Here is an 11,057-nt window from a genome sequence, read left to right on the forward strand (position 1 = left end):
TGAAACAGACTTAAGATCATGGGACGTGTTGTGGAAAAACGTGCAGGAACCACGGTATTCCAGGCCGGACTATCACGGACCAACGTGTATAGGCACAAGAATCGCTGGGCCGCGTGTGGTAGGATGGGGCTTACAAGAACAATTTCACTTGTGCTCGAAAAGATGTGGTGTGATGTCCCAATGTCGATTATAGCATTCGGATCCTCTAGACACTCAAAGACGCCCTAGAAACAGCCGTGGAACTCTTTTTTGCAGATGCGGGTCCTTTGTACATGGAAATGCCCTGTCCCCAGATGAACACCTAAAGCAACGTAGACGACCCAAAATCATGCCACCATTTCATTCCCTTTTTGTCGTGAAAGTGTCCATTTATTTCTTGCCCTTGTTGGCGCCCTCCTGCTCCTTCAGCACCTTCTTGACGATCTTCTGCTCCTCGATCAGGAAAGCGCGGACGATGCGGTCGCGAACGCAGTTACCGCATCTGGAACCACCGTATGCGCGCTGGACAGTCTTCTTGGGGTGGGAGAGCTGAGCGTACTCGCGGGGTCGGAGGGCAGGGACCTGATTGTGGTATTAGTATGTGTCACACGGCGAAGAAAAAAAGCCATAATCCATGAGCGCGTAATCGAGGCATGTGCCGTTCATCCATCCGGTCACGAACCGGACTGCATGGTAGGTGCCGAGCGGCAGAACATGACCATGCTTCCTGGTTCGTGACCAGAGTGCACAATTCATTCAAGAATTGTCGCGGCCAAGCAAGGGTCGAATAGTTTGTCCTCGACGCTCATGGATTCATGGCTTTTCGGGTTATCGGAAACTTACACCGGGGAGCTTGGTACCGCAGTCACCGCACTTGGGAGCAGTTCCTCGCTTGTTGATGTGCAGGGCACGGAGCTCACCACCAGGGGTCTTGACAATTCTAAGGCAGAGTTAGCAGATTGTCGATTGAGCCAAGAAAACGGATGGACTTGCCTGGTGTTGTTTGATGTGGTGTTGTAACTAGAATCGCAATATTAGCCTCACTACTTTTTTTTCTTCTTCTCCCCATGCCATCGGTCTCCTCTGACGAGTTTCGAGCCGTGGGAAGGGTCGAGATCTGGGGAGGGCAGGAACAGCAGCGGATTCAAAAATCAAACGTACGGGTTGCGGCGGCGGTAGGTGACTCTGTTGTTCGGCATCTTGGCGGTATTGTCAGTGGTGAGACTGCTGTCGAGAGGTTGTCGGCGTTGGGTGGATGAATCTCGAAAATCGTTTTTGTCTGGTCTGCTCTTCCGGAAAATTGAACTTGTTGCCCGAATTTGCGAACATGATTGTGGGGGGTGTGCCGTTGATAATCCAGCCAATCAAGCGACGGACCGTGCAGGTTGTGGAGCTTGGAGGGGTTTCGCACCGCCACCTCTCGTGAGAGATAACCTTACGCCTCAACTTGACATGGTCAAGCCACAACTAAAGAGCTTGGGCCATTTTGCTGTGCGCCAGGGTGGGGACGCTGCTTGGTCCTCAGGTCACGTGCGGCTCAAGGCTGCTCCGTTCCATCAATAGCATCGCGACTTTCTCTACACTAACTAGCTCGGAACTTTTTTCGAGACGTGGGAGGCGACGGTTACTATCATCCACCTCAACGCAAAGTCCGCAAAGGTCATTGGCATCAACCTTTCGCGTGACCTCGACCACAACACACGAAGCAATCTATAATTCCATCCGGTGCTGCTACAGCGGGAAAGCCATTGATCTCATCTCGGACTGCGACCAATACTAATAGGTCCATCGCGACCGGCTCGCGGCGCGGAACCGACCAGTCAAACATACTGTCGAGCATCGCCGTCGTAGTCGTCGTCGCATACCGTGACTGTAAACATGTCCAACTTCCAGCCCCCTCCGCCTCCTCCAGGCTGGGGCCCTCCTCCTCCACCACCGCCTCCTCCAGGTCCTCCATCCGACGACTTCCTGCCGCCCCCTCCTGGAGCTCCCGCTCCTCCCCCACCAGGCTACCAACCGCCCACGAACCCGCAAATCGCCAAGTTCGCCCAGAAGAAGAAGGAATGGCTTCGCATGCAGAGGAATCGCTTTGGCGAGAAGCGCAAGAGCGGCTTCGTGGAGACACAAAAGGCCGACATGCCCCCCGAGCATCTGCGCAAGATCGTCAAGGACATTGGTGATGTCTCCCAGAAGAAGTACACAAGTGACAAGCGAAGCTATCTCGGCGCCTTGAAGTTCATGCCCCATGCTGTCATGAAGCTTCTCGAGAACATGCCCATGCCTTGGGAGTCTGCCCGCGATGTCAAGGTTCTGTACCACGTCAACGGTTGCTTGACCCTGGTGAACGAGATCCCCAGAGTCATCGAGCCCGTCTACCATGCCCAGTGGGCCACCATGTGGCTGACCATGCGGAAAGAGAAGAGCGATCGTCGGCTGTTCAAGCGCATGAGATTCCCGCCGTTTGACGACGAGGAGCCACCGCTGTCTTGGTCCGAGAACATCGAGGATGTGGAGCCGCTCGAGCCTATTCAGATGGAGTTAGACGAGGAGGAAGATGCCGCCGTCTATGAGTGGTTCTACGATCACAGACCACTGTTGGACACATCACACGTCAACGGCCCAAGCTACAAGACATGGAATATGAACCTCCAGCAAATGGCGGCTTTACATCGTCTAAGTCGGCCACTCTTGAGCGAGAACTACGACCCCAACTACTTCTACCTTTTCGAAATGAAGGGTTTCCTTACCGCCAAGGCACTGAATGTTGCTCTCCCTGGTGGCCCCAGGTTTGAACCCCTGTACAAGGACATTGATCCCAATGATGAAGACTTCGGCGAGTTCAACGCCATCGATAGGATCATCTTCCGGAACCCCATCCGGACTGAGTCGCGGGTCGCGTATCCATACTTGTACAACTCACTACCTCGCAGTGTTCACTTTAACTGGTTTTCACACCCCCAGGTCGTGTACACAAAGACGGAAGATCCTAGTTTGCCAGCGTTCCTCTTCGATCCCTCTATCAACCCCATTTCATCCCGCTCTGTGGCACCCAAGAACAGTGCCGTCAGTCATGAAGATGAGCTCTTCGGGCCAGGTAGTAACGAGGAACCCGAAGAAGATGCGTTTGAGCTTCCTGCTGGCGTCGAGCCGTTCTTGGCCGACGAAGAGTTGTACAATGAGGATACTTCTGCTGCCATCGGTCTTTGGTGGGCACCCTTCCCCTTTGACCGACGATCGGGCCGCATGGTTCGTGCTCAAGACGTGCCTCTTGTGAAGCAGTGGTACCTTGAGCATTGTCCTCCCAAGCAGCCTGTCAAAGTCAGGGTGTCCTACCAGAAGCTGCTCAAGACATATGTGTTGAATGAGTTGCACAAGAAGAAGCCAAAGGCTATCAACAAGCAAAACCTGCTCAAGAGCTTAAAACAGACCAAGTTCTTCCAACAGACCACCATCGACTGGGTTGAAGCAGGTCTTCAAGTCTGCCGACAGGGTTTCAACATGCTCAATCTCCTGATCCACCGCAAGAACCTGACGTATCTGCATCTTGACTACAACTTCAACTTGAAGCCCGTCAAGACGCTGACTACCAAGGAGCGAAAGAAGTCGCGTTTCGGAAATGCGTTCCATCTGATGCGTGAGATCTTGCGTCTTACCAAGCTCATCGTCGATGCACAAGTACAATACCGCCTTGGCAACATTGATGCTTTCCAGCTGGCTGATGGCATCCTGTACGCGTTCAATCATGTTGGCCAGCTGACTGGTATGTACAGATACAAGTACAAACTTATGCACCAGATCCGATCCTGTAAGGATTTGAAGCACTTGATCTACTACCGCTTCAACAGTGGCCCTGTTGGCAAGGGACCTGGTTGTGGTTTCTGGGCGCCTGCCTGGAGGGTGTGGCTGTTCTTCATGCGAGGTATCATACCCTTGCTTGAGAGATGGCTTGGAAACTTGCTATCCCGTCAATTCGAGGGTCGTCATAGTAAAGGAGTTGCCAAGACAGTCACGAAGCAGCGTGTTGAATCACACTACGATCTCGAATTGCGTGCTTCAGTCATGGCTGATCTCATGGACATGATGCCCGAGGGTATCAAGCAGAACAAGGTCAACACCATCTTGCAGCACCTTTCGGAAGCCTGGAGATGCTGGAAGAGTAACATCCCCTGGAAGGTCCCTGGCCTGCCTGCACCGATCGAGAACATCATTCTGCGTTACGTCAAGTCGAAGGCTGATTGGTGGATCTCGGTCGCCCACTACAATCGCGAGAGAATTAGAAGAGGTGCCACGGTTGACAAGACCGTCGCGAAGAAGAATGTCGGTCGCCTGACCCGTCTCTGGTTGAAGGCTGAGCAAGAACGTCAGCACAACTACCTGAAGGATGGTCCCTACGTGTCGTCTGAGGAGGCTGTCGCTATCTACACAACCACAGTGCATTGGCTAGAGTCCCGAAAGTTTACCCCCATCCCCTTCCCTAGTGTCTCCTACAAGCACGATACCAAGATCTTGATTCTTGCCCTTGAAAGATTACGCGAAGCCTACTCTGTCAAGGGACGTCTCAACCAGAGCCAACGTGAGGAGCTTGCTCTGATCGAGCAGGCGTATGATAGCCCAGGTACGACTTTGGAGCGCATTAAGCGTTTCCTTCTTACTCAGCGGGCCTTCAAAGAGGTGCAGATTGACATGAACGACAATTACAACACAATCAATCCTGTATATGACATCGAGCCGATTGAAAAGATCAGTGACGCATACCTTGATCAGTACCTCTGGTACCAAGCTGACCAGCGACACTTGTTCCCTGCATGGATCAAGCCATCAGACTCCGAAGTACCACCACTACTGGTGTACAAGTGGGCTCAGGGCATCAACAATCTGGACAGGGTATGGGAAACAGCAGATGGCGAGTGCAATGTCATGATTGAGACCGAATTGTCCAAAGTCTACGAAAAGATCGATCTGACCCTGCTGAATCGTCTTCTGAGATTAATCATGGACCACAACCTCGCAGACTACATCAGTGCCAAGAACAATGTCCAACTAACTTACAAGGACATGAACCATGTCAATAGTTACGGTATGATTCGTGGTCTTCAGTTCTCCGGTTTTGTCTTCCAGTACTATGGTCTCGTCCTGGATCTCCTGCTTCTGGGTCTGAACAGAGCCAGCGAGATCGCTGGTCCTCCCAACAGCCCGAACGACTTCCTGCAATTCCGTGACCAGGACACCGAGACCAAACACCCCATTCGTCTGTATACTCGATACGTCGACAAGATCTGGGTGTTCCTTCGATTCACTGCGGAAGAGTCCAGAGATCTTATTCAGAGGTTCCTGACCGAGCAACCGGATCCCAACTTCGAAAACGTCATCGGCTACAAGAGCAAGAAGTGCTGGCCACGTGACTCGAGAATGCGCCTAATGAGACACGATGTCAACCTTGGTCGGGCTGTATTCTGGGACTTGAAGAATCGATTGCCTCGATCTGTTACCACCATTGAATGGGATGACACTTTCGCTAGTGTCTACAGCAGAGACAACCCAAATCTCCTGTTCTCGATGTGTGGGTTCGAGGTTCGCGTGCTGCCAAAGATCAGAAACCAGAATGATGAGTTCCCGATTAAGGACAGCGTCTGGTCTCTTGTGAACAACACGACCAAGGAGCGCACGGCGCACGCCTTCCTTCAAGTGACAGAAGAGGATATCCAGAAGTTCAACAACCGTATCCGACAGATTCTCATGTCATCTGGTTCCACTACTTTCACCAAGATCGCCAACAAGTGGAACACAGCTCTGATTGCTTTGTTCACGTACTATCGTGAAGCAGCCGTGTCGACTGTCAACCTCCTTGATACCATCGTCAAATGTGAGACCAAAATCCAGACAAGAGTCAAGATTGGTCTCAACTCCAAGATGCCTTCCCGTTTCCCGCCCGCTGTCTTTTACACGCCAAAGGAGCTTGGTGGTCTCGGTATGATCTCTGGGTCGCACATTTTGATCCCAGCCAGCGACAAGAGGTGGTCTAAGCAGACTGATGTTGGTGTCACGCACTACCGTGCTGGTATGACGCATGACGAAGAGACACTCATTCCCAACATCTTCCGATATATTATCCCTTGGGAGGCTGAGTTCATTGACTCTCAGCGTGTCTGGACTGAGTATTCTCAGAAGCGACTGGAAGCCAACAACCAGAACCGTCGCCTGACTCTCGAGGATCTCGAGGACAGCTGGGACCGTGGTCTCCCTCGTATTAACACCTTGTTCCAAAAGGACCGAAGCACCCTCAGCTTTGACAAAGGTTTCCGTTTACGAAGCGAATTCAAGATATACCAGCTGATGAAGAGCAACCCGTTTTGGTGGACAAGTCAGCGACACGATGGAAAGTTGTGGAACCTCAACGCCTACCGAACCGATGTCATTCAAGCCCTTGGTGGTGTCGAAACGATTTTGGAGCACACCTTGTTCAAGGCAACCGGATTCCCATCCTGGGAGGGTCTTTTCTGGGAGAAAGCGTACGTGTTTATCCCAATAATCCCAACAGCCAATGGTTGGAAGAAGATGCTAACTTATCTGTGATCAATAGGAGCGGTTTCGAGGAGTCGATGAAATTCAAAAAGCTTACTAATGCCCAAAGATCCGGTCTGAACCAGATCCCCAACCGTCGTTTCACTCTTTGGTGGTCACCCACAATCAATCGAGCCAACGTCTATGTTGGTTTCCAGGTCCAGCTTGATCTTACCGGTATTTTCTTGCACGGAAAGATCCCAACTCTGAAGATCTCGCTCATCCAGATCTTCCGTGCTCATTTGTGGCAGAAAAGTAAGTCTTCACACCATGCCAGATCTTGTCTGTTTCGAAGAGAAAGCTAACGTGTTCTTGCAACCAGTCCATGAGTCTGTTGTCATGGATCTTTGCCAGGTGTTCGACCAAGAACTTGAGTCTTTAGGTATCGAGACAGTGCAAAAGGAAACCATCCATCCGAGAAAGTCGTACAAGATGAACAGTTCCTGCGCCGACATCTTGCTCTTCGCCAGCAACAAGTGGAATGTCACAAAACCTTCGCTTCTTTATGACACGAAGGACACCATCGAGCCCATCACTACGAACAAGTTCTGGCTCGACGTGCAACTGAGATATGGTGATTACGACTCTCATGATATTGAGCGTTACACACGTGCCAAGTATCTCGACTACACAAACGACAGCATGAGTATCTACCCATCGCCCACCGGTCTCATGATTGGTATCGATCTGGCATACAACTTGTACTCGGCTTATGGTCAATACTTCCCCGGTCTGAAGGTCCTGGTACAACAGGCCATGGCCAAGATCATGAAGGCTAACCCTGCCCTGTACGTCCTACGTGAGCGTATCCGAAAGGGTCTGCAGCTCTATGCATCCGAGAGCAACCAGGAGTTCCTGAACTCGCAGAATTACTCGGAGCTCTTCAGCAACCAGACGAAGCTCTTCATCGATGACACCAATGTGTATCGTGTCACCATCCACAAGACCTTCGAAGGTAACCTGACAACCAAGCCTATCAATGGCGCCATCTTCATCTTCAACCCCAGAACAGGTCAACTGTTCTTGAAGATCATTCACACTAGTGTTTGGGCGGGTCAGAAGCGTCTTGGTCAGTTGGCCAAGTGGAAGACCGCCGAAGAAGTAGCTGCGCTTATTCGGTCACTGCCAGTGGAGGAGCAGCCGAAGGAGCTCATCGTTACCCGTAAGGGTCTGTTGGATCCTCTCGAGGTGCATTTGCTCGACTTCCCCAACATCTCAATTCGTGCCTCTGAATTGCAGCTTCCTTTCCAGGCTGCGATGAAGGTCGAGAAGCTTGGAGACATGATCTTACGCGCCACTGAGCCGCAAATGGTGCTGTTCAACCTCTACGATGAGTGGCTCAAGAGCATCTCTTCATACACCGCATTCTCCCGTTTGGTGCTGATACTACGTGCACTCCATGTTAACCCAGATAAGACCAAGCTCGTTCTTCGTCCAGACAAGACTGTCATCACACAGGAACATCACATCTGGCCTACCTTATCCGACGAAGACTGGATCAAGGTAGAAACGCAGTTGCGCGATTTGATCTTGCATGACTATGGAAAGAAAAACAATGTCAATGTCTCGAGTTTGACGAGCAGTGAAGTCCGAGACATTATCCTCGGTATGGAAATCTCGGCACCGTCGTTGCAGAGACAGCAGGCTGCAGAGATTGAGCAGCAGCAGCAAGAACAGGCTCAACTCACTGCCGTTACTACAAAGACGCAAAACGTTCGAGGCGAGGAAATCATTGTCACGACAACATCCCAGTTCGAGCAGCAGACGTTTGCTTCAAAAACCGAATGGCGAACCCGTGCCATTGCGACATCGAACTTGCGCACGCGATCGAACAACCTCTACGTCTCACCCGTTGATAATGACAATGATGATACCACATACATTATGCCCAGCAATATTCTGAAGAAGTTCATCACCATTGCCGACCTTCGAGTGCAAGTCGCAGGTTACCTATATGGTGCATCTGCACCTGACACAGACGATAAGGTCAAGGAGATTCGCTGCATTGTTATGGTTCCACAAGTCGGTGGTTTGCGCAATGTGACCCTGCCCCAACAGCTCCCGTCCCACGAGTATCTGAAGGATATGGAGCCATTGGGTGTAATCCACACCATTGCGGGCAACGAGTTACCGTACATGTCTGCGGCCGACGTGACTGAGCACGCGCGCTTGTTGGATCAGCAGTCCTCCATCAGCAAGACTTCCTCAATCACAGTGGACGTGTTTTTCACACCGGGTTCCGTGTCGCTTTCTGCATGGAGCTTGACCCCCGACGGTTTCTCGTGGGGTGCTGAGAACAAGGATTTGGGCAGCGATCAGCCCCAGGGCTTCTCAACAAGCATGGGTGTTAAGAAGCAGCTGCTGCTCAGTCCCAAGTACAAGGGTTTCTTCCTAGTGCCCGAGAATGGCAAGTGGAACTACAGCTTCATGGGCGCTGGATTTGACGCGCTGTTGAAGAAGAAGGTCGATGTCAAGCTCGATACTCCTATCGGTTTCTACGCGGATGTACACCGACCGCTACACTTCCAGAACTTTGCTGAGCTTGAGGAGGTCGGTGTTGATCGAGAGGATCAATTCGCATAGGCAAATCATGGGTTGCAAAGCGAGAGATAAAGCCAGAGTGTATTGGACAACGAGTAAACGGGAGAAAATGAGACGAAGCTTAATGGAAATTAGGAACTAGCTTACGAGCTCATTGGAGGCGTTTGGGAGTTTGCAATCTCATCATTAAGCATGGCATGTAAAAGGAGATTGGTGTTTTGCAACCTCAAAGACTTGTCGTTGTCCAAAGCAACAAAGTGTATTTTGAATAACTATGTAAAATCAGTAAAATTAGCTCCAGACCGGAAAGAAGACTCCTATATCTTGAAAGCTTGGTGTTTTGGTCATAAGCAGGAGGGGCTTCACATAGGGTCAAAGTTAGTTGTTCACATGTGGTATTCATAAATCCATTGCGAGGGCAAGCATAATCTACAGCTATCAGCATAACGCAGGATGTAGCAATAGTGATTGAACCATAAAAAGTCCACGCTCCAACCTGCTCGTGGGTTGCCACCAGATCCGGCTCAGTCTTTTGGTGCTTTGCTGAGCCCAGCTTGGCCTCGTTCGAAATGCTCTCGGGCTTGGGGATGCGCTTGGTATTAATCGCTGCAGTCTTCCGAGTGCCTCGGTGATCCGCCTGGTGGCGAGTGAGCTCGCAGACCATGTCGGTGTAATCGATCCGGTGCCGGGCATGGTGCGCCTCGACCTCGGCCGAGCGTTTGGGAGCGGCCGCGGGCTTTGCCGGCGAAGATGAACGGGACGCGCTGACGGCGGTGCTGGGCTGGGAGGCATAGCTCGCGGTGCTGGACAGCTTGCAGTGGCGCGGGCGCTGCGGGGCCGTTTGTTTCGGTGCGGAAATAGGAGTACCAGCGCCGGCACGGCTGGCGGATTGTAAACCCACCTTGCTGAAGTACTCGACCCGACTTGTGGCGGCGTGGGCTGCGGATGTGTCGACATGTTTCTCTCGTTGCTGTTGCTTGCTTGAATAATGCTGCTAAGAAGGTCGGGGGTGGATGAATCTCTCGGGGTTCGTTTAGGTCCCTGGGCGATAAAACACGATCGTCCTCATGATGGCCAGGTATCTCAGGACGGCCACGACGGTCTTCAACTGCATGCCAACCCTGCCTGGTGCGGCGGGCAGATGACCTGGCAGCGCTCTCTTGGACGGACCACTTCCTCTCGGGCTATCGTCGACAGAGCGCACCCCTGGATGCGGAACAACAGGTGACCTGACCGGCTCTGGGTGCTGATGCTGCTCAGGCTCACGGTAGATAACTACGAGGACATCGACGAAGCCATTCAAGCCCCGCGTGCAGATCATCTCGAGCTGGCGGCGGCATTGGGTCGGACCTGTGTTCTGGAGTCAGGTGATCGGGACGATAGTGTTGATGTCGCGATCAGGGACGTGGGCCCCGAGGATCGCGATGCGCCGTAGATGTGCAAACCAAACGCATGACATTGTACCTTAAGCAAGATAGCGGCAAGTCCAGGAGCTACAGAGGCTAAATCGAGCATTTACTGGTGTATTTAACTCAACATGTCCCTGGTGGGTGCTTTTCAGCGATAATTACTCTTTGCAGATCCACAGTTCAGTTCCAGCTCTGTATTCATTTTTGCAAGATCCTTATCCGTTGAGTTTGAAGAAGAAAAAGAAGCAGTCAGAGTTCCAGCGTTAGTACTTTGAGATCCCATGTTGGTAAGAAATATTCATGACTGTCCGATTACAAATGAAGTTGTCAAAAAGCGTTACGAGTTCCCACAATGAATCCATGATACGGTATTAGGTATCTGGGATACCGGATCGGGATATATAATGACGGCAGGGGTGTGTCCGTCGCGTCGCAGTTTCCCAAGCGATCATCGAACTCAAGGCGTGCACAAATGTCAAGCGAGTTAACAAGGATGAAAGAACCAGATGCACTAATAGTTGTATCCAACGATGCTTTGGAAACGTAAGAGAATAGGCACATTGGAGG

At 51.6% G+C, this 11,057-nt stretch overlaps 3 protein-coding genes across 3 annotated transcripts; 1 reads left to right on the forward strand and 2 right to left on the reverse strand.

Moving 5' to 3' along the window:
• Nucleotides 1-369: 369 nt before the first annotated feature.
• BKA67DRAFT_540691 (ribosomal protein L34e-domain-containing protein) lies at nt 370-1,178 on the reverse strand (the record flags this gene model as incomplete). The annotated part of the gene is made up of 3 exons (XM_046100811.1): nt 370-561; nt 823-919; nt 1,141-1,178. 3 exons carry the CDS (start codon nt 1,176-1,178, stop codon nt 370-372), a joined length of 327 nt encoding a protein of 108 aa, XP_045953756.1.
• A 679-nt stretch (nt 1,179-1,857) lies between these two features.
• On the forward strand, nt 1,858-9,123 carry BKA67DRAFT_663581 (NUC071 domain-containing protein; the record flags this gene model as incomplete). Its single annotated transcript, XM_046108208.1, has 3 exons — nt 1,858-6,488; nt 6,560-6,795; nt 6,863-9,123. The coding sequence occupies 3 exons, from the start codon at nt 1,858-1,860 to the stop codon at nt 9,121-9,123; spliced, it is 7,128 nt and encodes a 2,375-aa protein (XP_045953757.1).
• Nucleotides 9,124-9,815: 692 nt separating this feature from the next.
• Nucleotides 9,816-10,712, reverse strand: BKA67DRAFT_582105 (uncharacterized protein). Its single transcript, XM_046103965.1, has one exon. The coding sequence runs from the start codon at nt 10,400-10,402 to the stop codon at nt 10,115-10,117; it is 288 nt and encodes a 95-aa protein (XP_045953758.1). The 5' UTR covers nt 10,403-10,712; the 3' UTR covers nt 9,816-10,114.
• Nucleotides 10,713-11,057: the final 345 nt, after the last annotated feature.

The sequence above is a fragment of the Truncatella angustata genome (assembly GCF_020726525.1).
Source record: "Truncatella angustata strain MPI-SDFR-AT-0073 chromosome Unknown BKA67scaffold_9, whole genome shotgun sequence".
In the NCBI taxonomy this organism is placed as follows: domain Eukaryota; kingdom Fungi; phylum Ascomycota; class Sordariomycetes; order Amphisphaeriales; family Sporocadaceae; genus Truncatella; species Truncatella angustata.